This window comes from Filicampus tigris, chromosome 13, assembly GCF_054856515.1.
Source record: "Filicampus tigris isolate MCC_2025a chromosome 13, RoL_Ftig_1.0, whole genome shotgun sequence".
Lineage (NCBI taxonomy): Eukaryota > Metazoa > Chordata > Actinopteri > Syngnathiformes > Syngnathidae > Filicampus > Filicampus tigris.
In genome coordinates, this window is record NC_141229.1 from 24,255,956 (window position 1) to 24,282,938 (window position 26,983).

Sequence of the window (26,983 nt, forward strand, 5' to 3'; positions counted from 1 at the left end):
GTTGAACATGTGCTGGACAATTCCACACAGCTGGTCTGCGCAGGATTTGAGGAGCTGGGGGCTGATGCCATCTGGACCCGCTGCCTTCCTCGCCTTCATCTTCTTCAGCTGGTTCCTCACCTGAGATGTTGTGAAGGCCAAGGCTGGACAGGAAGGAGTGGTGGCTATCTGGTGTAGCTGGGAGCTGGAGACTGTGGAGAAAAGAGGGGAGGGGGTGACACGCCCAGCAGGAGGAGTAGGTGGAGACTGCAGCAGGAGAGACTGAGTGGAGGCAGGCATCTGATCGAACCTATTGAAAAAGAGGTTCAGCTCATTTGCCCACTGCAGGTCCCGCCCGAGTCCGGGTCTTGGGTTGTCTGTGGCCTGAGATGGTCTTCAGGCCCCTCCAGACTCCCCTGGCATTATTCTGCAGCAGCTGCTCCTCCATCCTCTTCCTGTAGGACCTTTTCCCCTCTCTGATCCTCCTCCTCAGCTGGCGCTGCACAGTCCTCCGCTCCTCTATGTTGCCTGACGCAAAAGCCCTCCTCTTCTCCTTCAGGAGAGCTTTTATGTCTGGTGTGATCCAGGGTCTGTTGTTGGAGAAACACCTTACTGTCCTGGTGGGTATGGTGTTCTCCATGCAGAAATTTATATAGTCTGTAACAGTGTCCGTTAGACTACTAATGTCTTCCCCGTGAGCATCGCTGAATACTTCCCACACAGTTGTGCTGAAGCAGTCCTTTAAGGCCTCCTCGGCCTCTCCAGACCATCTCTGAACCGTGCGGGTCACAGCTGGCTGCCTGCGGACCAGAGGTTTGTACACAGACTGGAGAGCCACCAGGTTGTGATCAGCTTTGCCCAGCGGGGGGAGGGGCAGTGATGTGTATGCCTCCTTGGTGTTGGCATAGAAAAAGGTCCAGTGTTTTATTGTCTCTGGTGTGGCAGGTGACATACTGTGTGAATGAAGGCAGAGAGGAGGAAGGGGAGGCATGATTGAAGTCACCAGAGATGAGTACCAGGGCATTTGGGTGCTGTGTTTGTAGCCTGCTCACTGCTGCAGTCAAGACATCACAGGCTGTGTCGCTGCTGGCAGCTGGTGGGACGTAGACGGTCACCGCGATCACGTGACTAAACTCTCGCGGGATGTAGAATGGCCTCATGCCAACAGCTAGCAGCTCAATATCCCTGCTGCAAAGCTGCTCCTTAATCGTGATGTGCCCAGGATTACACCATCTATCGTTCACAAACACAGCCAGCCCTCCTCCTTTCCTCTTTCCACTCTCCAGCGTCCTGTCCGCGCGTATGATTTGGAAGCCGTCCAATTCTACGACCGCGTTCGGCGTTAGCGTTGTTAGCCACGACTCCGTGAATAGCATCAGGCTAGCCTCCCGGAAGTCCCTCTCGTGCCGGGTAAGCGCCGCTAGCTCGTCCATCTTGTTGGGGAGCGATCTAACATTCCCCATGATAACAGACGGGAGGACGGGATGGTATCGTCTCCTCCTTTCCCGGCGTTTGACCCCCGCACGAGATCCCCGTCTCCTCCTCCTCAGCTCACGGGGGATATCGGGTCTCGCCCCGGGAGCGGGCGCGGGCGCATGGTTAGCACGGAGTGCTAACAGCTGATTCCGGCTGTAAACAATGGGGGCTCGGCTCCGAGCCAAGTCGCCGGACACGATAGCGCAAAAAATAGCCATCAGCAGCAGCAAGAATACCGCAGTTTGGGTGTCCATTGCTACGCAAGTTACGACTATCAATTATACGAAAAAGGTATGAGGTAGAGTAATATTAAAGAACAAAAACACACGAAAAGGCTCACCGATGAGCCGGAGCTACTGTAGCGGGCTGCCACTCGCGCGGCGCCGGAAGTCGAAAAATATATATATATATATTTGGGCAGTCAAAGTTAAAGCGTTAACTATGGAGATTATTTTAAATTTTATAACGCATTTAAAAAAAAAAAAAAACTCAGTTAACTCAGTTTTATTTACTTTCTGTAGAAGCTGACCTCTGCTCACTGTGCAGCCAAACATAGAGGAGAATCACTGTCGCACACTCTTAAAACAGTTGGGTCAAAAATAACAATTTGGGGTTAAATTTGACCCAATTGCTGTGTTAAAGAAGAACCGACCCAGACTTGGGTCAATTTGAACCAAAAAACTGGGTTATTCAGGTTTGACCCAAGTTTTTAGGGTTAAATTAACACAACAAATTAGGTTATTCCATTTTGACCCCAAATTTAGGGTTAAACGAACACAACTAATTGGGTCAAAACAATGCAAATAATTGGGTTATTCTACTATGTATTTATGTATGTATGTATGTATTTATTTATTTATAATGCTAAGGATACTACCCAAAAAATGTATTAATAACAAGAGGTGAAAGTTTCACAAAATGTGTATTTATCTTCAGGCACATCACTATTGACGTTGACAAAATTTCAGCAACAATAACAGTAGGGGTTGACGTACATTTGGTCACCACTGTTTTGTTGTTGTGTTGCCTATTGTAATGTCTGTAATAAAGCCAGATCATAAACATTTCAAATGAACCCATCTGTGTCCTCAATACAAAATGACGTGATCATCAAAATACATTGTTGAGGATCGACAAGTCAAAGATAGTTGGACTTTGTTGAAGATTTTTACAATCTGCAATGACCCTTAGTTTGAAGAATGTTGGTCATGTTGCAAGGAATTTACCAGACACTTCCTCACCAAAAAGCATTGTGAAATTATGTTCAAAATGAGAAACATTCAATGGCAAAGAAAAAAAAACACTAGAGCAAACAACAATAAATACAGCAATACATGTATCAAAGTTTCCTTCGTTTTATTTTCATTCTTATCAAGCCTGTTTTTTTCGGTTCAGTTTCTGATGTATAAATTACTTGTTTTATTTTTTTGTTGAAATAATTTTGAATAATTGCAAAGACAGGCAAGTGATCACTTATATCATTTAGAAGTAGACTACTTACTATTTCATAGTCAATTTTATTAATTAATATATTATCTATTAGTGTGACTGTATCTATAGTTATTCTACTAGGTTTTATAATTACCGGAAGAAGACAATTGCTGTACACCGTGTTAATAGTCAATTGTTTTCTGGCGGCCATTTGGATTTAATAAATCAACATTTAGGTCCCCACAAAATTGTCACAGTTTTTTATCATTAAAATCGCTAAACATGTCCGCTATTTTTTTATTGAAAGGGTCAAGGCAGGATCCTGGTGTTCTATAGACACATCTTATAATTATGTTGGATGATTTTTTAATAAGAATCTCAATAGTTAAACACTCCATAATATTTTCCATAGAATAAGTCCTTAAATAAAACCTTCAATTATATTACATCTCAGAGTTTTGCTAACATAGATTGCGACACCGCCACCTCTCCTATTCTTTCTATTAATTGTGAACAATTCATATCCTCCATTTGCATATTGGTTATTTTTTCATCATCAAGCCATGTTTCAGATATGGCTATTATTTGGAATGTCTTTATACTACTCAAATAATCTTTAATTTTGGTGAAATTTTTATAGAGGCATCTGCTGTTAAAATGTATAATTGAGAGAGCATTGTCCATTTTTATGTTTTCATTTAACTGATCATCAGTATAATACTCACATCCAATATTAGTATTTGTATAAAAATGGTTATCTGGATCTAGATTATTTTGAAAAGTTTTATGTTCAGCATATTGAGAAGTTCTTGAATGTATTTCTTCTGTAAGTGGATTTGCCATTTCTCTGGTGTTAGATTTATTGCTCAGACATGATGTTCAAATAGTCACTCAGCGTTGGCATTGTTAATACTGGACATGTTGCTGCTGTCTTGGCGTGCTAGTACATAAAGCTTTATATATATAGATATATATATAGATATATATATATATATATATATATATATATATATATATAGATATAGATATAGATATAGATATATATATGAATGAACTCCCGCTAAATGTTAGGCATCTTTGTTTTTGTACGTCTAATTTTTACTCCATGGAAAGCACTTTTTATGCAGCAATGGTTTTTGTGGTGCTCTATAAATAAAGTTGAGTGGAGTTTTTTTTCTTCAACAAACAACTAAACATTCAATAAAGTTTTGTAATTGGGACACAAAATAAAATGTTGCCATTTGGCATCTATAAAAATAACTTATAATATTCTACAACATCCTACAATATTCTAATTAATTGAGAAAGACATATACCTGTATAGCACAAAGCAGGCTAACTGGACAACATGATATTCATGTGCCCTTGAGTGTTGCTACTATTCAGTGTATTCTAAATGTGAAACGTAAGCTTCCCTACCTGTAAAAGTTTGTAGAAATAGGCGTACTGGCGTGCTGTGTTCTTAAACTGGTTAACGACATCGTGAATAGCTTGTGTGCCCAGAAGCAGCTGCACATCTTCTGGCTGGTAGTACAGTGGGGTACTGTAATCCTCGGGAAGACTGCGGATATATGGCAGCCACATCGATGCGGGATTGGCCCGCTCACAAAGCAGGTGGAGGGCAAGTGCCACATTGCCCATTGCCTTCAGAATTCGGTCCTGGCGTAGCAAAGGTCCTAAGACACAGAGTTTTTATTAAATTTTGACACTACTTTTGACAAATGATCTCACACATATCAGTAAGCATCAGGAAAATGTTCTAGGTGGTGCATGAAACAGAATACATGTAATTAGATGCCAACCCTAACCCTAACCCTAGATCAGAAGTGCTAAACCAGTCGAATGTGGTGGACTGGAAGACCACAGATGACTCCCAAGTCGACCAGGGTGGTGTAATGGAGAAAAAAAAAAGAAAAGAAAATAGAAAAAATGTGTGTGTGTTTCAAATATGATGCATAGATGAGGGGAGGCCTGGAATTTTAGCTAACTGATCTGCGCTCTGCACTCCCAAATTGGAGACGTGGTTCAATCCCCGAGTTGGGTGGACAGTGCAGGAGTGAAATGCCACCGGTTTCAAGACATTCGGCCTGAAGACATACACATTTTTTTCATTGTACTGATATGGTCACCTACTGGCACACCTTGTTGGGGTGCGGCCGCGGTGTGCTGGCTAGCTGGTGAGGCTAGAACCGTGGTGACCACAGAACTTCCGGTCCCCACGTGTGCCGTGGTTGTTAGGCGGGCGGCTCAAAGTAACAAAGAACAGCAAAGACTCTGACACGGGACGGATCAGAGGGTCGCTGTTGATAAAGAGTTAAAGCCAGTCTAAAGAAAAAGTGGAGGAAGTTCACAAGATTTTCTCAAGAATGTGAGTTTGGTAAAGTTTGCCAGAGTCTCGAGAAGAGTTCTTTCAGGAGCAAAGGAGGAATTCCAGCTGAGAGAGAGAGTCTTGTTTTTTTTTCTGGGGAGGCTTGGCGGTCAAGCCCATGTGCTCCTCCGACCTGAAATCCATTTTTGTTACACAACAAACCAGTAATTATTAATAATTATTTACAAAAAAAATTCCGGTTATGGCCGCGAGTGAGAAAGTCACGTTCGAACCTGCTCTCTGCAACAATCCTTATTAATCCTTAAATTTGGATCGAAGAACACATCAGAAAGGTGGGAATTGACGCAGAAAAGCGCCTAAGGACAAACAGAAAACATTGCAGTACAAATTATTCAAACTTTGGACAAGGCGTGGAGCAGCCCGCTAGCAAGGAAGCTAATGCTGCTATTCAGGAGGCTAGAGGCAAGGCCGCCCCCGTAGTCAACGTGTAAGCTAGCGGAAATGACGGGGAAGAGACCCCTACAACATTAGGAATTAAAGACCAACAACTACGTTTGGCTAAAGATGAAACACGAGAAGAGATTCGCAACTTAAAGATGGAAGTCACAAGGAGATTTGTCAGCGTATTAACGGCCATAGCCGAAACAAGAAAGGAGGTGGCTGAATGTACAGAGCGGCTAATTGAAGCGGAGGAACGGCTCTCCACCGTGGAGAACGAACATGTTGGCGTGAAAGCTGGGGTCGCGGACTTACATAAAAGAAACAACTTGAAGAGAAATTGATTGACTTGGATACGAGATCACACTTTAATAACCTCAGACTGGTGGGTCTTCCCAAAAATTGTGAGGGCTCTGATAGGTGCGGATTTATGGGAAGTTGGCTGCCTGACGCGCGTGACTTGAATTCATTGCGCTCGCCTCTGATTTTGGAAAGGGCGCATCGCGTCAGACCAAAAAGAGACTCTGATGCTCCACCGAGAGCAGTTGTTATTAGATTTCTAAACTATCAGCAAAAAGAGATGGTATTTCGAGCAGCGAAATCAAAGAAGGACCTCGTTTTCAAGAATCAGCGTGTTAAGTATTTCATAGATGTCGCTACGGAGGTGCATAGAGGGCGCAAACAATTTGACGGCATCTGCGACCAGCTGCGTCAGCTTGGGGTGGCATGGCATTCTCGCCCATTCTACGTTGGTGCTGACATACAAGAAGGAGGTCCACAAGTTCACTTCCCCAGCAGAGGCCAAGATCTTTGTTCAGAGGATCCAAATGGACGCAGGAGAAGCTGAAAGACTGGTGTCTTGGCTCTATTGCTAAAAGTCCAATGTCTGGGATTGGTGGTAAATATTTGGACGGTCAATTTTGTAGATTTTGCTTCAGAAGATCATAAGACATTGGTTAATTGGTGATTTGCTTAGTTTTTTGTTCAAAGCAAAAGGAAAGAAAGAAGAAAAAGTGAAAAGAGATAAATTTATTTACAAGGAATGAAACAAAACGATTAACAAATGTTTGCAGATTTGTGTGAAGAAGGTCCGAATGCTCACAGAAGACAGGCTGATTGATATATGGGTGACGCTATTGGTGGCATAATAGCTGAGACCTTCAGTAAACATTTAAATGATTATTTTATTTTTTGCAGGTCTTTAATGAAAAGGTCCACATAGACAGAAGATCTGGATAATTAGGGCCCGAGCAGCGACTGCTGCGAGGTCCCTATTGTTTTTGTCGCAATTATTGTTATTCGGTTTTTTTTCTGACCAAATGATCGCATTTTTGAACCCCTAAACATGCACAAAAAACTCACCAAACTTTGCAGTCTCATCGGGCCTGGCGAAAAATTGTATATTTTAAAATCGCTGTAAACGGCGCAAGAGAAATGGCTCTGTAGCGCCACCTAGAGTAGGAAAAGAAAAAAGAATTGGCAGGCACGTGCAGCACCCCGAGACGTACAAAAAAGGTCATTGCAGCCATAGTCTAAATTGTACAGGAAGTGAGCGATGAATTTTTGAATGTCCAATTTTGGACCATTTTTGCACGTTTACAGGGTGCATACTTTTGCACCCATTTCCCAGAGGATTATTAAGATAAGATAAGATAAGAGATAAGAAGGCCTTTATTGATCCCACAGTGGGGACATTTTCAATGTTACAGCAGCAAAGATATAGGTAACACAGGGACGGGAGCATAATGTAGCCATTAATGTAAAACATTAACGGCAAACATTCAGGATCAAACCTATGCAAATATACGCAGTAACGTGTATATACACATGTATATACACACCAACATACATCTACATAAAAAGTATGAGGAACACTCATTTTAGCCTGTACATAGTACAGAGGAAAAATACTCTAAGTAAGTGACAGTGCTGCAGTGCTGTAGTGAAATGTAAGGAACAGCAATGGATAAAAATAAAACTAGACTAACAGTAGTGGGGAATGTTGAGTATTGCACGGTATTACAGTAGTGGGGAATGTTGGGTATTCCACGATATAAGCTCAGGTGCAGGACTAAACAATTGCACTAATGTCCGCCAGTTTGTAGATACTACACAATGTTCTTGTTAAAGATTCTGGCAGCAGCAGGCAAGAAGGAGCGGCAGAATCTCTCCTTTGCACAGCGAGGCTGTAACAGTCTGTCACTGAAGAGCTGTGGAGTGCTGTTAGGGTGCCCTGGAGGGGGTGGGCCTGATGGTCCAGCATTGATGACAGCTTGGCCATCATCCTCCTGTCCTCCACTGAGTCCACAGAGTCCAGGGAGCAGCCCAGGAAAGAGCTGGACCTCCTGACCAGTTTGCCCAGCCACGTCTTGTCCCGGACCGAGACGCCGCCTGCCCAGGTGACCACTGCCTGGAAATTGACCGATGCAACCACGAGTCATAAAAGTTCCTGAGGAGTGTCCCCTTAACCCCAAAAGACCTCAGTCTCATGAGTAGGAAGAGTCTGCATGACTCTTCCTATAGAGGGTGTCTGTGTTGTCGCCCCAGTCCAGTTTATTGTTCCGATGAACACCCAGGTACTTGTCAGTTGAGACTCTCTCAACATCTGTTCCCCGGATATTCACTGGCGCAGGTGAAGAGTGATGGCGCCTACCGAAATCCACCACCATTTCTTTGGATTTCCCCGCACTGATTAGGAGGCGGTTCGGCTGGCACCAGTCCACAAAACCCTGAGTAAGTTCTCTGCACTCCCGATCATCTGTGATGAGGTCGACAATCGCAGAGTCGTCAGAGAACTTCTGCAGGTGACAGGTAGGGGTGCTGTAGTTGAAGTCCAAAGTGTAGAGGGTGAACAGGAAGGGAGCCAAAACAGTTCCCTGTCGGGCCCCCGTGCTAGAGGAGCACGTCAGACACACAGTCCTGTGTCCTCACATACTGTGGCCGGTTTGTGAGGTAGTCCTGGATCCATGTGGTGAGGTGTTGGGCCACCCCCGCCCGCTCCAGCTTGTCTCCCAGTAGGGTGGGCTGGATGGTGTTGAAAGCACTGGAGAAATCAAAGAACATGATCCTCACAGTGCTCCCCGCCTCCTCCAGGTGGGAGAGTGAAGTGTGGAGGAGGTAGATGATGGCATCATCCACACTGATGCCAGGCTGATATGCGAACTGGAGTGGATCCATTGAGGAGCTCACCAGGGGACGCAGGTGGACAAGGACCAGTCCCTCCAGGGTCTTCATCAGGTGAGACGTCAGCGCCACTGGTCTGAAGCTGTTGAGCTCCTTCGGGTGGGGGGTCTTTGGCACCGCGACCAGGCAGGATGTTTTCCATAGCTGGGGGACCCTGCCCAGCTTCAGGCTCAGGTTGAACATGTGCTGGACAATTCCACACAGCTGGTCTGCGCAGGATTTGAGGAGCTGGGGGCTGGACCCGCTGCCTGCCTCGCCTTCATCTTCTTCAGCTGGTTCTTCACCTGAGATGTTGTGAAGGCCAAGGCTGGGCAGGAGGGAGTGGTGGCTATCTGGTGTAGCTGGGAGCTGGAGACTGTGGAGAAAAGGGGGGAGGGGGTGACACGCCCAGCGAGACTGAGTGGGGGCAGGCATCTGATCGAACCTATTGAAAAAGAGGTTCAGCTCATTTGCCCACTGCAGGTCCCGCCCGAGTCCGGGTCTTGGGTTGTCTGTGGCCTGAGATGGTCTTCAGGCCCCTCCAGACTCCCCTGGCATTATTCTGCAGCAGCTGTTCCTCCATCCTCTTCCTGTAGAACCTTTTCCCCTCTCTGATCCTCTTCCTCAGCTGTCGCTGCACAGTCTTACGCTCCTCTTTGTTGCCTGACGCAAAAGCCCTCTTCTTCTCCTTCGGGAGAGCTTTTATGTCTGGTGTGATCCAGGGTTTGTTGTTGGAGAAACACCTTACTGTCCTGGTGGGTATGGTGTTCTCCATGCAGAAATTTATATAGTCTGTAACAGTGTCCGTTAGACTACTAATGTCTTCCCCGTGAGCATCGCTGAATACTTCCCACACAGTTCTGCTGAAGCAGTCCTTTAAGGCCTCCTCGGCCTCTCCAGACCATCTCTGAACCATGCGGGTCACAGCTGGCTGCCTGCGGACCAGAGGTTTGTACACAGACTGGAGAGCCGCTGGGCAGTGATGTGTATGCCTCATTGGTGTTGGCATAGAAAAGGTCCAGTGTTTTATTGTCTCTGGTGTTGCAGGTGACATACTGTGTGAATGAAGGCAGAGAGGAGGAAGGGGAGGCATGATTGAAGTCACCAGAGATGAGTATCAGGGCATTTGGGTGCTGTGTTTGTAGCCTGCTCACGGCTGCAGTCAAGACATCACAGGCTGTGTCGCTGCTGGCGGCGGGGGGGACGTAGACGGTCACCGTAATCACATGACTAAACTCTGGCAGGATGTAGAATGGCCTCATGCCAACAGCTAGCAGCTCAATATCCCTGCTTCAAAGCTGCTCTTTAATCGTGATGTGCCCAGGATTACACCATCTATCGTTCACAAACACAGCCAGCCCTCGTCCTTTCCTCTTTCCACTCTCCAGCGTCCTGTCCGCGCGTATGATTTGGAAGCCGTCCAATTCTACGACCGCGTTTGGCGTTAGCGCTGTTAGCCACGACTCCGTGAATAGCATCATGCTAGCCTGCCGGAAGTCCCTCTTATGTTGGGGAGAGATCTAACATTTCCCATGATAACAGACGGGAGGACGGGATGGTATCGTTTCCTCCTTTCCCGGCATTTAACCCCCGCACGAGATCCTCGTATCTTCCTCCTCAGCTCACGGGGGATATCGGGCCTTGCCCCGGGAGCCGGCGCAGGGTTAGCACAGAGTGCTAACAACTGACTCCGGCTGTAAACAATGGGGGCGCGGCTCCTAGTCAAATCGCCGGACACGATAGCGCAAAAAATAGCCACCAGCAGCGGCAAGAATACCGCAGTTTGGGTGTCCATTGCTACGCAGGTTTACGACTATCAATTATGTGAAAAAGGTGTGAGGTAGAGGTAAGGTACAAAAACACACGAAAAGGCTCACCGGTGAGCCGGAGCTGCTGTAGCGGGCAGCCACTCGCGCGGCGCCGGAACCGGAATTCCAATTGACTTCAAAAAGCAGCTGTAATGTGATCCTCATTTTGACATATCTTGTCAAAATTTCACACATTTGATGAGAGTCTATACCTGAACACATCTCAAACTAACTTTTCATCGTAAAAGGAGCGCCACCTACTTGCTAAATTAAGAACATGTTTTGTTCTTTCATGTTTTTCTCCTGGCAGGTTAGCCAGATCTACCTCATATTTACTCGGAAGAGTGTTTACGTCTTCATGATGTTAAAACACGAAGTTTGAGAGTTTACGCAAAAAAGCTGTTGCCACGGTAACGCCCAGTTTGCCAATAACACAATGCTGATTTTGAGAATGTATACATGCACGAAAACGCATTAAACTTTGCACACGTAGAAGGCCTGGTAAATTCATCATTAAGTAATTATTCAAATGTGCAATCTTTAAAAGATGGCTCGCTACCGCCCCCTAGAAAATTTATAAATAGTGGCCCCAGTTGCACGCTTCACCTACATCTACGAAAATTTGATCGTATATAAAACAGAGAGAGACCTACAAAAAGCTTCTTTCCGCCATTTTGAATGTACTTTCAAGTTTGGACTCACCTTGGACTACAAAAGCTGCTGTAACTTGAACCACGTGATAATTTCGATTTTTCAATTCCGATGTACGAGCATCCCGACGTACCGGTACGCCAACGTTGCCAGGGCTGCAAGGGCCCTTTATAGCTGCTTGCAGCTCTAGTTGTTATTATTTTTTTCTATTTTCTCCACGTTCGATCGCATTTCTGACCCCCTAAACGTGCACAAAAACTCACCAAACTTTGCAGTCTCATCGGGCCTGGCAAAAATTTGATATTTTAAAGTCGCCGTAAAAAAATTAAACGAAATGACTCTGCAGCGCCACCTAGAGTAGGAAAACAAAATAGAATTAAAGCCTGTTTGACCTAGGCCTACGAAAATTGGCAGGCACGTGAAGCACCCCAAGACGTACAAAAAAGTCCATTACAGCCATAGTATAACATGTAGAGGAAGTGAGCTATGAATTTTTGAATGTCCAATTTTGGAACATTTTTGGACATTTACAGGGTGCATACTTTTGCACCCATGTCCCTGATGATTAATCCGATTGACTTCAAACGTTGGATATATCATCTTAAGACCTGAGGCAACAACTGGGAATTTTTTTTTGAGTTTTCGATAAACTATTTGACGGGGGCGGGGTATCAAATTTGCCGTGAATTTTTTCCTTCGCCATACAGGAGAAAAACCTTAATAACTCCCCTATACATGCTCCAAAAAATCTAGACATCTATATAATAATATTCTGATATACATATAGCACCCCCTAATGGTGACAAAAATTGTCATTTTTTACATTTCTATTTACTGTACGGAGCCCGTTGAATGAATCAGACAGAAAATTTGTCAGAAAAGCCTCAAGACATTGATCTTCCTCTACGCCGAATATTGTGACTTTTCGGTGAAGGGCGCGGCCTTGACGGTGCTGCAAATTCAGATTATTCAATGTGACAATAAATACAGTTTTAACTTGACTCAGATCATCTAAACTTCTCAAAATGTTTCATATTAGATGATAGCCAAAGGCTGAAGACATCTACAAACTTATTTTTCATCGTAGTGGTAGAGCCACCTAGTGGCTGAAGGAAATACATGTTTTTTTTCCTTTGATGTTTTTATCCTAGCAGGTTAACCGGGTCCACCTCATCTTTGCTCGGAAGAGTGTTCGGGACTTCCTAATATTAAAATACGGAATTTGTGATTTTTCGTGAAAAGCTGTTGCCATGGCAACACCCAGTTCGCCAAAAAAACAACGCTCATTTTGAGGGTCTGAACATGCTCAAAATCTCACGAAACTTTGCACATACATCAGGCCTGGCGTAATCAAAAATATTTTTTAATTTTTTTGTGTGATTTATCAGAAATGGCTCACTAGCGTCCCCTAGAAATTTTTTCAAATTCAGCCCCGGTTGTAATTTTTTCACCTAGATCAACGAAAATCTGGAGGTCTATGTAACAGTTGAAGGCCTACAAAAAAGTCTCTTGGAGCCATATGCTAAACCAAAAAGGAAGTCGGCCATTTTGAATTAAGTTTAAAGTATGAATTTGCTCTGATTAACATAGCTGCTGGAACTCGACCCACATGATAATTTCTTCTAAAAATCTACTGAGATTTGATGAAAGTCGAAGACTGAAGACATCTCCGAACTTTTTTTTTTTTTATCATAGTGGTAGCGCCACTTACTGGCTAAAGGAAGTATAGTGAGCCCTCATTCATCGCGGTTAATGGGGGGAGAGAATCCGCCACGATAAGTGAAACCCGCGAAGTAGAGTCGGATGTCTGATTATGATTATTACTTTATATGATACTTATTGTACAGTTTTATTTTGGGGGATTTGCGCCTCTGTTACGAACCCCAACATGGTTACCACACTTCTAAATACTTGTTAAACAATCAATTTAACTATAAAAATGCTAAAGGAAGAATATAAATACCAAGCTTGCAGGCTGTGATCAGAATTTAGCTTCAACCTACCGCGGCAGCTGACGAGCACGACGGAACGTTCGCTAAAAACTACGTTAAAGTTTTCATTTTTATCATAAAATTGACTTACCTTAACTAGAATGCCATACTGTAATTTATCCAATCCTGCACTTTAAAACGCCATCGTGAAAAGTGAAAGTAAATGCGGCCGCTCCTTCTTCTTCCCTCATTCTTTCGCCTGCTTTTTCTTCTTCTTCTCCTCCTACTTCATTTCAAAAACGAAGAAGAAGCATGGCCGCCGGGGGGGGGATCATGCATTAATTTTATCTTTGCACAACAACATCAATCAAGTCCTTTGGATAATATGCAACGCGGGACTGTAGTTAAGGTAAGATGTTTTAAGACAACCTTTAGACTAAAGTAACGAACACTTTCACACTTTATTTGGCCATGTCTTAAGTCGTCCATGCCGCTGGCCGGCCGGGAGCCCGCTGCGCTCACGACTATAAACACAGCTGTTGTACTGTACTATCCGATTTTAGCAAAACTTTATTAGAGTAAACACATCATTATAAATACGCATGAGAAAGTATCCTGCTTGACTCTGACTTAATCAACGGCACATTTGAATAGTGGATGAGACTAGCGAGAGGCTGCGATGATGCGCACCCAGTCAGCTCACGTACAGTACAGTGTGTGGGGAAAAAAGTAAATCCACTTGTGCTCTCATTGGTCGATCTCACGCTGGGAACCAGTCACCGCCTTGTATGAGTGCCTGCGGGTATGCACAAAGTTTCCAAGTCAACTCAATATGTCTTTCTGCAATATAGCTCCCGATATGGCTGTGTTGTTTCATTTTTAATTCATGAATGCTTCTGAAAAATCCGCAATACACTGAGGGCGGGAAAGTTGAAGCGCAAAGTAGCGAGGGATCACTGTACATGTGTTATCCTTTGATCTTTTTCTCCTCGTAAGTTAACCAGGTCGACCTCAGAATTGCTCGGAAGACTCTGTAAAAACCTTCCTGATGTTAAAATACAATATTTATGATTTTTCATTAAAAGCGGTCGCCATGGCAACGGGCTGTTCGCAAATAAAACTAGGCTGATTTTGACGGGGCGGCATGGTGGTCGACTGGTTAGCACGTCCGCCACACAGTTCAGAGGTCGTGGGTTCGATCCCGGCTCCGGCCTCCCTGTGTGGAGTTTGCATGTTCTCCCCGTGCCTGCGTGGGTTTTCTCCGGGTTCTCCGGTTTCCTCCCACATTCCAAAAACATGCATGGTAAGTTGATTGGACTCTCTAAATTGCCCCTAGGTGTGATTGTGAGTGCAGATGTTTGTATGTCTCTGTGTGCCCTGCGATTGGCTAGCAACCAATTTGGGGTGTCCCCCGCCTACTGCCCGAAGACAGCTGGGACAGGCTCCAGCATGCCCCGCGACCCTTGTGAGGATAAGCGGTATCGATAATGGATGGATGGATTATTTTGACGGTCTAAACATGCATGATTTCAAACGAAAATTTGCACAAATATCAGGCCTGATGAAATCATCTTTTTTTGTTTTGTTTTACGTCGCAATTACTCTGTCAAAATACTCTGTCACTTAGAGTATTTTTCCTCTGTACTATGTACAGGCCAAAATGAGTGTTCCTCATACTTTTTATGTAGATGTATGTTGGTGTGTATATACATGTGTATATACACGTTACTGCGTATATTTACATAGGTTTGATCCTGAATGTTTGCCGTCAATTTTATACATTAATGGCTACATTATGCCGCCCTGTGTGACCTATATCTTTGCTGCTGTAACAATGAAAATTTCCCCACTGTGGGATCAATAAAGGCATTCTTGTCTTATCTTATCTTATCTTAATTGTTTAAAAAATGGCTCCCTTACCGCCTCCTAGAATATTTTTAAAAATCAGCCCCAGTTGTACGTTTCACCTCTACAAAAATTTCGTGGCATATGTAACAGGCAAAGACCTACAAAAAAGTCTCTTGGAGCCATCTGCTGAACCTAACAGTAATTCCACCATTTTGAATTTACTTTAAAGTTTGGCGTCACCTTGAATACAAAAGCTGTTGTAACTTGATCTACATGATAAATAAAATTTTTCAATTCCGATGTGTGAGAATCCCAACGTGCCAGTACCCCAACGTTGCCAGGGCTGCGAGGGCCCTTTATAGCCGCTTGCAGCTCTACTTAGGGCCCGAGCAGCGACCGCTGCAGTCTGTATTGTTTTTGTAGAAATGATTATTATTATTTGTTTTTTTTCTGACCAAATGATCGCATTTTTCCCCTAAACATGCACGAAATCTCGCCAAACTTTGCAGTCTCATCGGGCCTGGCGAAAAATGTGATATTTTAAAGTCGCCGTAAACAGCGCAAGCGAAATGGCTCTGTAGCGCCACCAAGAGTAGGAAAACAAAATAGAATTCCAGCCCGTTTGACCTAAGCCTACGAAAATTTGCAGGCACGTGCAGCACCCCGAGACGTACAAAAAAGGTAATTGCAGCCATAGTCTAAAGTGTACAGGAAGTGAGCTATGAATTTATAATGTCCAATTTTGGACCATTTTTGCACGTTTACAGGGTGCATACTTTTGCACCCATGTCCCAGAGGATTATTCCAATTGACTTTGGATATATCATCTCAAGATCTGGGGCAACAACTGGGAATTTTTTGTTTTGTTTTCGATAAACTATATGACAGGGGCGGGGCATCAAATTTGGCGTACATTTTTCCCTTCGACATACAGGAGAAAAACCTGAATGCACATGCTCCAAAAAATGCCAAACTTCACCTGTGCGTAAAGAGTCGTGACCTGAAGACATCTATATGATAATATTCCATTATACATATAGCGCCACCTAGTGGCGACAAAAATTGTCATTTTTTACATTTCGATTTACTGCACAAAGCCCGTTGAACGAATCTGACTGAAAATTTGTCAGAAAAGCCTCAAGACGTTGATCTAGCTCTACGCGAATATTGTGGCTTTTCGGCGAAGGGCATGGCCTTGACGGTGCCGCAAAGTCTGATTATTCAACGTGACACAAAAGTTTTAACTTAGGATGCCCCCAACCGGAAGTCCGCCATTTTTAATTTAATTTACAATTCAGCATCACATTGACTTTAAAAGCAGCTGTGATGTGATCCCCATGATATCTTGTCAAAATTTCACACATTGGATGAGAGTCTACACCTGAAGACATCTACGAACTATTTTTTTCATCGTAGCAGAATTCTACAGTTTATTGCTATCAAACTCCTCAGATAACTCAATTTCGAAATTAGAAGCTTGGAAGAAAGATCTGGAATTAAATTTATCACTGGAAGAATGGGAATTTGTGTGTAAAAAAGCCCATAAACAGACCATTAAATCTCGGCTAAGGCTGTTACAATATAAATGGCTTATGTGTGTTTATATTACGCCTGTGAAATTAAACCGATACAACCCAAATATTCCGGACACATGTATAAAATGTGGGGATGGAAAAGGAACTCTCTTCCACGGTATTTGGGAATGTAGGGAAATCAAAAATTTTTGGAGGGTTATAAATCATGCTGTACAAGATATTATCTATAAAGATTTACCATTGGAACCTTCTTTCATAATTTTGGGACTATATCCGTGCACACAAGATTTTCAAAGAGCGAACAGATCTTCATTGATTTGATTGTGTATATGTATATATATATATATACATATATATGTATACATATATATATATACATATATATACATGCATATATACATGCATATATATATATATATATATATACATATATATACATGCATATATATATATATATATATATACATATATATACATATATATACATGCATATATATATATATATATATACATATATATATATACATATATATATATACATATATATACATGCATATATATATACATATATATATACATATATACACGTATATATATATATATATATACATACATGTATATATGTATATACATGTGTATATATATATATATATATATATATATATAATATCAAAATGTGCAGTGAATGTAAACATAAAAGGTAACAACGTAAACATAAAAACACAGCTCGTAACGCGGGTCTAGTACTTTCAAAGCCCTCGTTTTCCACTGTTTTAATGGGAATCATGTCTTCAAGGTAATAAGTCAATGCCTCAGTTACTTCTTTACACTGCTTACTTGTTTTTTCATATGGAGTGCCCTTGTTAAATGACTGTGTTACCGTGGGTTGTGTTAGCTTGGAGATAGCGGCTGCCTCTGGCTACCATGTGTCTAATCACTGTTTGCTTTGGCTGTCAGTGCTGACGTCCAAACAGAGTCCCTGCAAACTTTGCAAATAACTGGTTTGCGCTTTCTCCTCCGAGGAAAAGCCAAACCAAATTGTCACTGTGGATGTGGAGTTTCTTTTCGGGACCATCTCTGCTTCGTGGTGACTTTCCGTGATAGCTTCCCGTTATACAAACAAACAGGGAGACGGGGAGTGTCACGTACGGTGCAATGTGTGTGCAGTGATTGGTTGGTCGGGTATACGCGTCAGCGGCTTTGGGCCGCCATAGAGCGAAACTATTTAGAATGTGCCATGTAGACGATCAAGCGATCTTTCGGCTTTATGAGATCGTAAACACGTTAAACCGCTTAACGATCTAATATCGTCATATCGCCCACCCCTAATATATACACATACACACGCACGCACACACACGCGCACACACACGCGCACACACACACGCACGCACACACACGCACAGACGTACACACACCCCCACCTACGCACGCACACACACACCCACACACACCTTCATTTTACATGTCAAAAAGTGTTTACAGCTCCAAGTGTTTTTTTTCGTGGAAATCAGATCGAAATGGCACTTTGAGTGTAAAAGGTTGCAACCCCTGGTTTCGGCCTTCATGATGTTAAAACACGAAGTTTGAGATTTTTCGCAAAAAGCTGTTTCCATGCGAACGCCCAGTTTGACAATTAAACAATGCTGATTTTGAGGAGGGCGGCACGGTGGGCGACTGGTTAGCAGTCCGCCTCACAGTTCAGAGGTAGTGGGTTCGATCCCGGCTCCGGCCTGCCTGTGTGGAGTTTGCATGTTCTCCCCGTGCCTGCGTGGGTTTCCTCCGGGTACTCCGGTTTCCTCCCACATTCCAAAAACATGCATGGTAAGTTGATTGGACTGTCGAAATTGCCCCTAGGTGTGATTGTGAGTGCGGATGTTTGTCTCTGTGTGCCCTGCGATTGGCTGGCAACCAATTCAGGGTGTCCCCCGCCTACTGCCCAAAGACAGCTGGGATAGGCTCCAGCACGCCCGCGACCCTTGTGAGGATAAGCGGTATGGATAATGAATGAATGAATGAATGATTTTGAGGATGTAAGCATGCACGAAAACTCATGAAACTTTGAAACACATATCAGGCCTGGCAAATTCATCAATATTAAATTAGTTAATTGTGCAATCTTGAAAAGATGGCTCGCTAGCGCCCACGACAAAGTTTTTAAAAAGCAGCCCCGGTTGTACATTCCACCTAGATCTGTGAAAATCTGGGAGTATATTTAACAAAAAAGTCTCTTGGAGCAATAAGATAAACATAGCACTTTGAATTTACTTTTTGTCTTATTGTCTTACTTTGTGTGATTATTTTGTCCACCTGTGTGCTAACCAATCAGGTCCCTTCTGTGTCTTGTCCAGGTGTTCCTCATTGTATAATCAATTTGTCTGTATTTCTCCGCTTTCTTTCAGTCCTGGTTGGTTCGTTTTGGTTTGTCTTGTCACTTGTCAAATCCAGTCCAGTCCTAGTCCTAGTCCTAGTGTTTGCTTAGTTTATTTTGGTCCTTGTTGTTTTTTGGACTTCAACATTTTTGTTGTCACAGTACCTTGCTAGCCTTTTAGTTATTTCTTTAATTGAATACTTGATACTGCAGTCTAATTTTGCCTCCTGCGTTAGGGTCCTCCTCCACGATAACCTGACAAAGTGTGATTTTGCGGGATTTTCTTGATTATGCATGAATAGTTGCGATCAAAACTTTGCAAAATCGTGGAGGGTTAGCATTCACATCAATTGTGTGTAAGGATGGAATGCAGTAAAAATGGTAGCAAACGGCTTCTTTGGTTTATGTCATCTCTGGGCAGCAACAACGTAAAATGTGAATACTGTATATCAAATATAGAATGAAATAAAAATGTTAAACCTTCAGTTGGCTTCATACTAATGATGAAGATATAGATTTCTTACCCATGATGGAATTCCGTGCTGATTCCAAGGTCATCATCAGCTTCCTAGGAATGCACAAGAACAGTTCTTCTGCCTATACAGAGAAAACAATCATCACAAAAATTAAGGACGAACTCTGTTTGGTGGAATATTTTCTTTCCGTTCCTTAACAACAATGCTTACTAGAAGTACATCTTTCACCATTGTAAAGCCTATTCAAGACTCCTTTAAATGGTGCCAAGTTGCTACGGAGCATGCATTTTTACACCAATAAAAAATGTGTCCAATATATTCTGCCAAAGCCAAAGAGCTTGTTTTGGGTTAAGGTCCTATTGCATACATGTAAAAAAAGCCTCAAGAGGTTCATCATAACTGAGACTAAATGACTGAGACTTTTTGGCAGAGGGCCTTCTTAGCCGTGACAACAAAAGCTGCTGTAACTTGACCCAGACAATCCTGTATTGTCAATTGTTCACAGATTTGCTGAGAGTCTAGGCCTGAAGACATCCACAAACTTATTTTTCATTATAGTGGTAGCACCATCTACGGACTAAAGGAAATGCCGGTACATATTTTAATATTTGAGGTTTTCCTCCGAGCAGGTTAACCAGATCAATCTCATGTTTGATTGGAAGTGTGTCTAGGCTTTCATTATGGTTGTAACAAGATCTATTAAAACTTTTGAAGTATATCTGTAACTAATATGCCTTAATGTGGACAACGTCACCAGGGCAGGACACAATATTCAGCCAGGACTGCCATTAAGTCTGCTCCAGTCTCACTTCAAAACAATTTTATCCCCTGGGAATCCCTGCCATTTGACTTGACAAAGACATGCTCGGACTCAGAAATAAACTCCTGACAAAGAGACTCCTCGTCACCTGGAACACCTCTACAGACAATATGTTGTGGATTCGAACTGCCTTGAAACAGACTTTCTGGAGCTTCCCCAGCGGGAAGTCGAAGGGTTCTTCTCATGATCAGCAAGGGGCCAGACCCCGACGAACATTGGCAGTGCTGGACAAAGACTGACCCCCAGAAAATTGATGCCAGTTAAAATTGTGAAATGCACAAAGGTTTTAAACAGGACAATTCAATTGATTCAACTCTAACTTTAATGTCACAAATTGAGGCTGACCTGAAACTTGAGCTGGGGGATGGACACTTCACCACCTCCCCTTTTTTTAAAGGAGATAAAAGGTCTTGCCTTTTGTTCTGTTGCCCTCTCTGACACTCTCCTGCCGCTCTCCTGTTGCCCTCTTCCTGGCAACTTAACCAAGTCTCTCTCACATTTCAATTTTTTGGCTGCTTTTTTTATTGCGCTCCCACACGCGCCAAGTCTGTCCGGTCACAATTGTGACAATTGCGAAGGGTCGAGGCGGATCACCAGTGTGCCTGCTTGTTATTAGACCAAGCCTCCGACGACGTAACTCGCCTTAAACAAACATGTAAAAAGCACTTCGAGAAGAACGCGCTGCGGAAATGGATCATATATTAGACGATCCAGAAGCTTTACACCAAGCGATGGTCGTGGCATTTGACGGCCCACAAACAGCAGCTGGCATGGCGGTCACCCTGTCCATTAAACAAGGGAGACACGAGTCCCCTCAGATCTATTACTGCCGCTTGCGTGACACATATTTCAGATTTCTTAATGAACCTGGCATGGAAGAAACTGAAGACATCAAAACGTTTTTTAGAGAAAATCTACACCCAAACTTCGAATACTATATAGGGTTGGGCTTGTGCCCTCAGACGCTGACCAGTTCACAGCTGCGCGACTTGGCCGCTAAAGACTATTTGTTCAAATGCGAACCCAACAGATGCGAGTGTTTTCATTGTAAGCTGGGACCCACCCAATGAACTGGAGGGTGCCTCCCAAAAATCGTTTAATGAGGCCCCGCGGCAGTCCGGCAAACCATTGCCCAACAACCGAAATGGGGGTGTTAACACACCAAATCTGTCTCGGGCCCCTCAAAACAATAATGAATGGGTTGTATGCACCAACTGTATGCCTTGGTTGTTGCATTGTTGTGTCACCTGTCCACCTGCTGACATCCTTCTGGGGTGCAGAACATACAGAATTTTGACCGGTAAAGGGGGATCTGTAACAAATATGCCTTAATGGGGACCATGTCTCCAGGGCTGGACACAAGATTCAGCCAGGACTGCCACCAAGTCTGCTCCAGACTTACTTCAGAACAATTGAATCCCCAGAGAAACCCTGCCATTTGACTTGACAGACATGCTAGGGCTCAGAAATAAACAAACTCATTATAAAGTGAGACTCCTCGTCACCTGGACCATCTCCACAGACAGTGGGTTGTGGATTCGGACTGCCTTAAAGCAGACTTTCTGGAATTTCCCCAGCGGGAAGTCGGAGGGTTCCTCTCGCAATTAGCAGGGGGCCAGACCCCGAAGAACATTGGCAGTGCTGGACAATGACACCAAGAGGTGGACATGTGAACTGCAGCTTTGAACTTCCTATGCCTTTCCGTCAATCAAAATTACCCTGAAATGAAACATATTTTAATGTATGATGTGTATTGTTTACTGTGCTTATCCTGCTAACTTTGCATTGATAAATCTGCTTTTCTATGGTAATAATTATTTTCATGGTCAGGTTTATGACATAATGTAGGTATAGGTTTAAACTCATATCTTTGTCTCCTAAACTTCGGACGCATTCCGAATGAGATATTTCCAGCTGAAGCATGAAAATTGATAACAGTTACAAATTGTGAAATGCACAAAGGTTTCAAACAGGACAATTCAATAGACTCAAAGCTAACTTTGATGTCACGAACTGAGGCTAACCTGAAACCTTAGCTGGGGGGTGGAAACTTCACCACCTCCCCTTTTTTTAAGGCGATAAAGTGTCTGGCCTTTTGTTCTCTTGCTCGCTCCTGTTGCCCTCTCCTGACACTCTCCTGATACTCTCTCCTGTTTCCCTCTTCCTGGCGACTTAAGCAAGTCTCTCTCACATCTCAATGCCATCCATCCATTCATTATCTCCCGCTTATGCGGAGGCAGCAGCTTCGGCAGGGAAGCCCAGACTTCCCTCTCCCCAACAACATCTTCCAGCTCTTCCGGAAGGATCCCAAGGCGTTCCCAGGCAAGCCGGGAGACATAGTCTCTCCAGCGTGTTCTGGGTCATCCTCGGGGTCGTCTGCCGGTGGGACACGCCCGGAACACCTCACCAGGGAGGCGTCCAGGGGGCATCCTTATCAGATGCCCGAGCCACCTCAACTGGCTCCTCTCCACGTGGAGGAGCAGCGGCTCGACTCTGAGTCCCTCCAGGATGGCCGAACTTCTCACCCTATCTCTAAGGGAGAGCCCGGACACCCTGCGAAGGAAACCCATTTCGGCCGCTTGTATCCGAGATCTTGCTCTTTCGGTCACGACCCACAGCTCATGACCATAGGTGAGAGTAGGAACGTAGATCGACCGGTAAATTGAGAGCTTCGCCTTTCGGCTGAGCTCCTTCTTCACCACGACAGACCAATACAGGGTCCGCATCACAGCAGACGCTGCACCGATCTGCCTGTCGATCTCCCGTTCCATCTTACCCTCACTTGTGAACAAGACCCCAAGATACTTGAACTCCTCCACTTGGGGCAGAATCCCATCCCCGACCCGGAGAGGGCACGCCACCCTTTTCCGACTGAGGACCATGGTCTCAGATTTGGAGGTGCTGATTTTCATTCCGACCGTTTCACACTCGGCTGCGAACCACTCCAGCGAGGATTGGAGATCGCAGCTTGAAGAAGCCAACAGTACCACATCATCTGCAAAAAGCAGAGATGCAATACTGAGGCCACCAAACCAGACACCCTCGACACCTCGGCTGCGCCTAGAAATTCTGTCCAAAAAAGTTATGAACATAATCGGTGACAAAGGGCAGCCTTGGCGGAGTCCAACCCTCACTGGAAACGAATCCGACTTACTGCCGGCAATGCGGACCAAACTCTGACATCGGTGGTACAGGGACCGGACAGCCCTTATCAGGGGGCTCGGTACCCGGGTACTCCCGAAGCACCCCCCACAGAACTCACGAGGGACACGGTCGAACGTCTTCTCCAAGTCCACAAAACACATGTAGACTGGTTGGGCGAACTCCCATGCACCCTCGAGGACCCTGCTGAGGGTGTAGAGCTGGTCCACTGTTCCACGGCCGGGACGAAAACCATATTGCTCCTCCTGAATCCGAGATTCGACCTTCCGATGGACCCTCCTCCCCAGCACCCCTGAATAGACCTTGCTGGGGAGGCTGAGGAGTGTTATCCCTCTGTAATTGGAGCACACCCTCCAGTCCCTCTTTTTAAAAAGGGGGAAAACCACCCCGGTTTGCCAATCCAGAGGCACTGTCCCCGATGTCCACGCGATGTTGTAGAGACGTGTCAATCATGACAGCCCCTCAACATCCAGAGCCTTTATGAACTCCGGGTGGATCCCATCCACCCCCGGGGCTTTGCCACCAAGGAGCTGATCTCAATGCTTTTTATATTTTTGCTGCATTTTTTATTGCGCTCCCAGCGCCAAGTTTGCCCGGATACCTCCAGCGGTGGACCTGCAAAAGCTGAGGATCTGGGTTCTCAATCTCCATCACCAGGCAAATGTGGCAGTTGAGCCAAAATCTGGCTTTGGGGAGTAAAAGCTGAAGCAATGCGCCAGCTTTTTGTCTCTTAACATTGGTGTGGCACATGCAATGGACAATACGACGATTTCATTGCCTCACGATGCGAGTGATGACGTCAGAGCTTGTGCGCCTGGAGAGAAAGAGTGTGCGAGCCGCCGAACAGAGGCAGTTAGGGGTACGCTGTTCTCCCTAACTGAAAAGAGGACCAGAGGAGCAGATTGGTGACGTTTACAAACGTTGGTCGTCAAACGAAGTGTCGTCTTGAAGGGGAGATTCCGGTGAGGTGGACTGTGTGTAGAGTCTCCGTCAGAGATCAGGCTAGCGGGCATCCAGGCTAGTTAGCATCAGTCGACTAATATAAGATAAGATAAGAAGGCCTTTATTGATCCCACAGTGGGGAAATTTTCAGTGTTACAGCAGCAAAGATATAGGTCACACAGGGACGGCGGCATAATGTAGCCATTATCAATCAATCAATCACATTTTATTTATATAGCACTTTTCATACATAAAAATGCAACTCAAAGTGCTTTAAAACATTCAAAGCAAAACACAGAATTATCTTCAATCAAAAGAAAAGATAAATTATTTAAAAGTTGTTGAAAGCCAAACTAAAAAGGTGTGTCTTGAGCTTCCTCTTAAAAATATCAACAGTCTCTGCAGACCTGACGTCCTCTGGCAGGCTATTCCAAAGGTGAGGATCAAAACGGCTGAATGCAGCCTCGCCATGCATTTTGGTCCTCACCCTTGGAATAAATAAAAGGCCGGCGCCAGAGGACCTCAGGATCCGCGAGGGCTGGTATGATAAAAATGTATATGTATTAATGTATATCATTAACGGCAAACATTCAAGATCAAACCTATGTAAATATACGCAGTAACGTGTATATACACACCAACATACATCTACATAAAAAGTATGAGGAACACTCATTTTAGCCTGTACATAGTACAGAGGAAAAATACTAAAAAGTAAGTGACAGTGTTGCAGTGCTGCAGTGAAATTTAAGGAACAGCATTGGATAAAAATAAAACTAGACTAACAGTAGTGGGGAATGTTGAGTATTGCACAGTATTACAGTAGTGGGGAATGTTGGGTACTGCACGATATGAGCTCAGGTGCAGGACTGCACAATGGCATTAATGTTCGCCAGTTTGTAGAGACTACACAATGTTCTTGTTAAAGAGTCTGACAGCAGCAGGCAAGAAGGAGGGGCGGAATCTCTCCTTTGCACAGCGAGGGTGTAACAGTCTGTCACTGAAGGAGCTGTGGAGTGCTGTTAGGGTGCCCTGGAGGGGGTGGGCCAGGTTGATTGACATTGATGACACCTTGGCCATCATCCTGCTGTCCCCCACCGAGTCCACAGAGTCCAGGGAGCAGCCCAGGACAGACCAGTTTGTCCAGCCGCTTCTTGTCCCGGGCTGAGACGCCGCCTGCCCAGGTGACCACTCCCTGGAAAATGACCGATGCAACCACCGGGTCATAAAAGTTCCTGAGGAGTGTCCCCTGAACCCCAAAAGACCTCAGTCTCCTAAGTAGGAAGAGTCAGAGCAGACTCTTCCTATTGAGGGCGTCTGTGTTGTCGCTCCAGTCCATGTTCAGATGAACACCCAGGTACTTATAAGTTGAGACTCTCTCAACATCTGTTCCCCGGATATTCACTGGTGCAGGTGAAGAGTGATGGTGCCTACCGAAATCCACCACCATTTCTTTGGATTTCCCCGCATTGATCAGGAGGCGGTTCTGCTGGCACCAGTCCACAAAACCCTGAGTAAGTTCTCTGTACCCCCGATCATCTCCGCCTGTGATGAGGCCGACAATCACAGAGTCGTTAGAGAACTTCTGCAGGTGACAGGTAGGGGTGCTGTAGTTGAAGTCCGAGGTGTAGAGGTTGAACAGGAAGGGAGCCAAGACAGTTCGCTACGGGGCTCCCGTGCTACAGAGGAGCACGTCAGACACACAGTCCTGTGTCCTCACATACTGTGGCCGGTTTGTGAGGTAGTCCTGGATCCATGTGGTGAGGTGTTGGGCCACCCCCGCCCGCTCCAGCTTGTCTCCCAATCGAGTGGGATGGATGGTGTTGAAAGCACTGGAGAAGTCAAAGAACATGATCCTCACAGTGCTCCCCGCCTTCTCCAGGTGGGAGAGTGAGGCTCACTCGTTCATGCTTTCGCGTTAGTGTTCCATATTTGTAGCTTTTTCTTTACTGTTATTTTCTTGTGCTGTAATAAAGCCTGTGTCACTGCTCTCAAACCCTTCTGTCTGTGTAGTGATCCATCCCTGGCTGTAAGGCCAACCGTAACAGAATACTCCGGCCAGATGGATCAGGGAGAGGCAGAGCGGTGGCACCAGACTTGGTGGCCAGCCAGGGGGGGCTAGTGGGTCGGCACAACCACACACTAAAAGAGATTATGGAAGCCCTTTCCTCATTGTCCTCTAGAGTGGATGGCCTTGGGTCGCGTCTCTAGCGGGATTCGGTTACTCGTCCCAGTAGCGTAAATACTGACCCCGCAGTTACCGAAACCCCGGGTGCCGGTCGGGCAGGTTGGCGCAAACCCACAATTCATCATGCCGCCCGCTATTCCGGTGAACCAGCTAGTTGTGCTCAATTCCTGCACCAGTGCTCACTTGTATTTGATCAACAACCCTTTACGTATGTCAATGACTCTGCTAAAGTGGCATTTATCATGAGCTTGCTTAATGACAAAGCAGCTGTATGGGCCATGGCAATCAGCAACCGACGTCCGGCAGTACACACATCCTTGACAGCATTCCTCTCTGAGATGAAAAAGGTTTTTGATCATCCTATTGAAGGCAAGCAAGTTGGCGGTCAACTCTTGGATTTTTCTCAAGATAAACTCTCAGTGGCAGAGTACTCTAT

General features: G+C 44.7%; 1 protein-coding gene across 1 annotated transcript in view; it reads right to left on the bottom strand.

The window, feature by feature from the left end:
* The window catches only part of setd3 (SET domain containing 3, actin histidine methyltransferase), a 189,018-nt gene that overhangs the window by 75,773 nt on the left and 86,262 nt on the right, over positions 1-26,983 (bottom strand). The window contains exons 5-6 of the mRNA XM_086049398.1: positions 19,484-19,556; positions 4,306-4,562 (exon numbers count right to left, since the gene is read on the bottom strand). Of these exons, the coding sequence (XP_085905524.1) occupies positions 4,306-4,562; positions 19,484-19,556 (330 nt within the window). The remainder of the gene's footprint in view (positions 1-4,305; positions 4,563-19,483; positions 19,557-26,983) is intronic.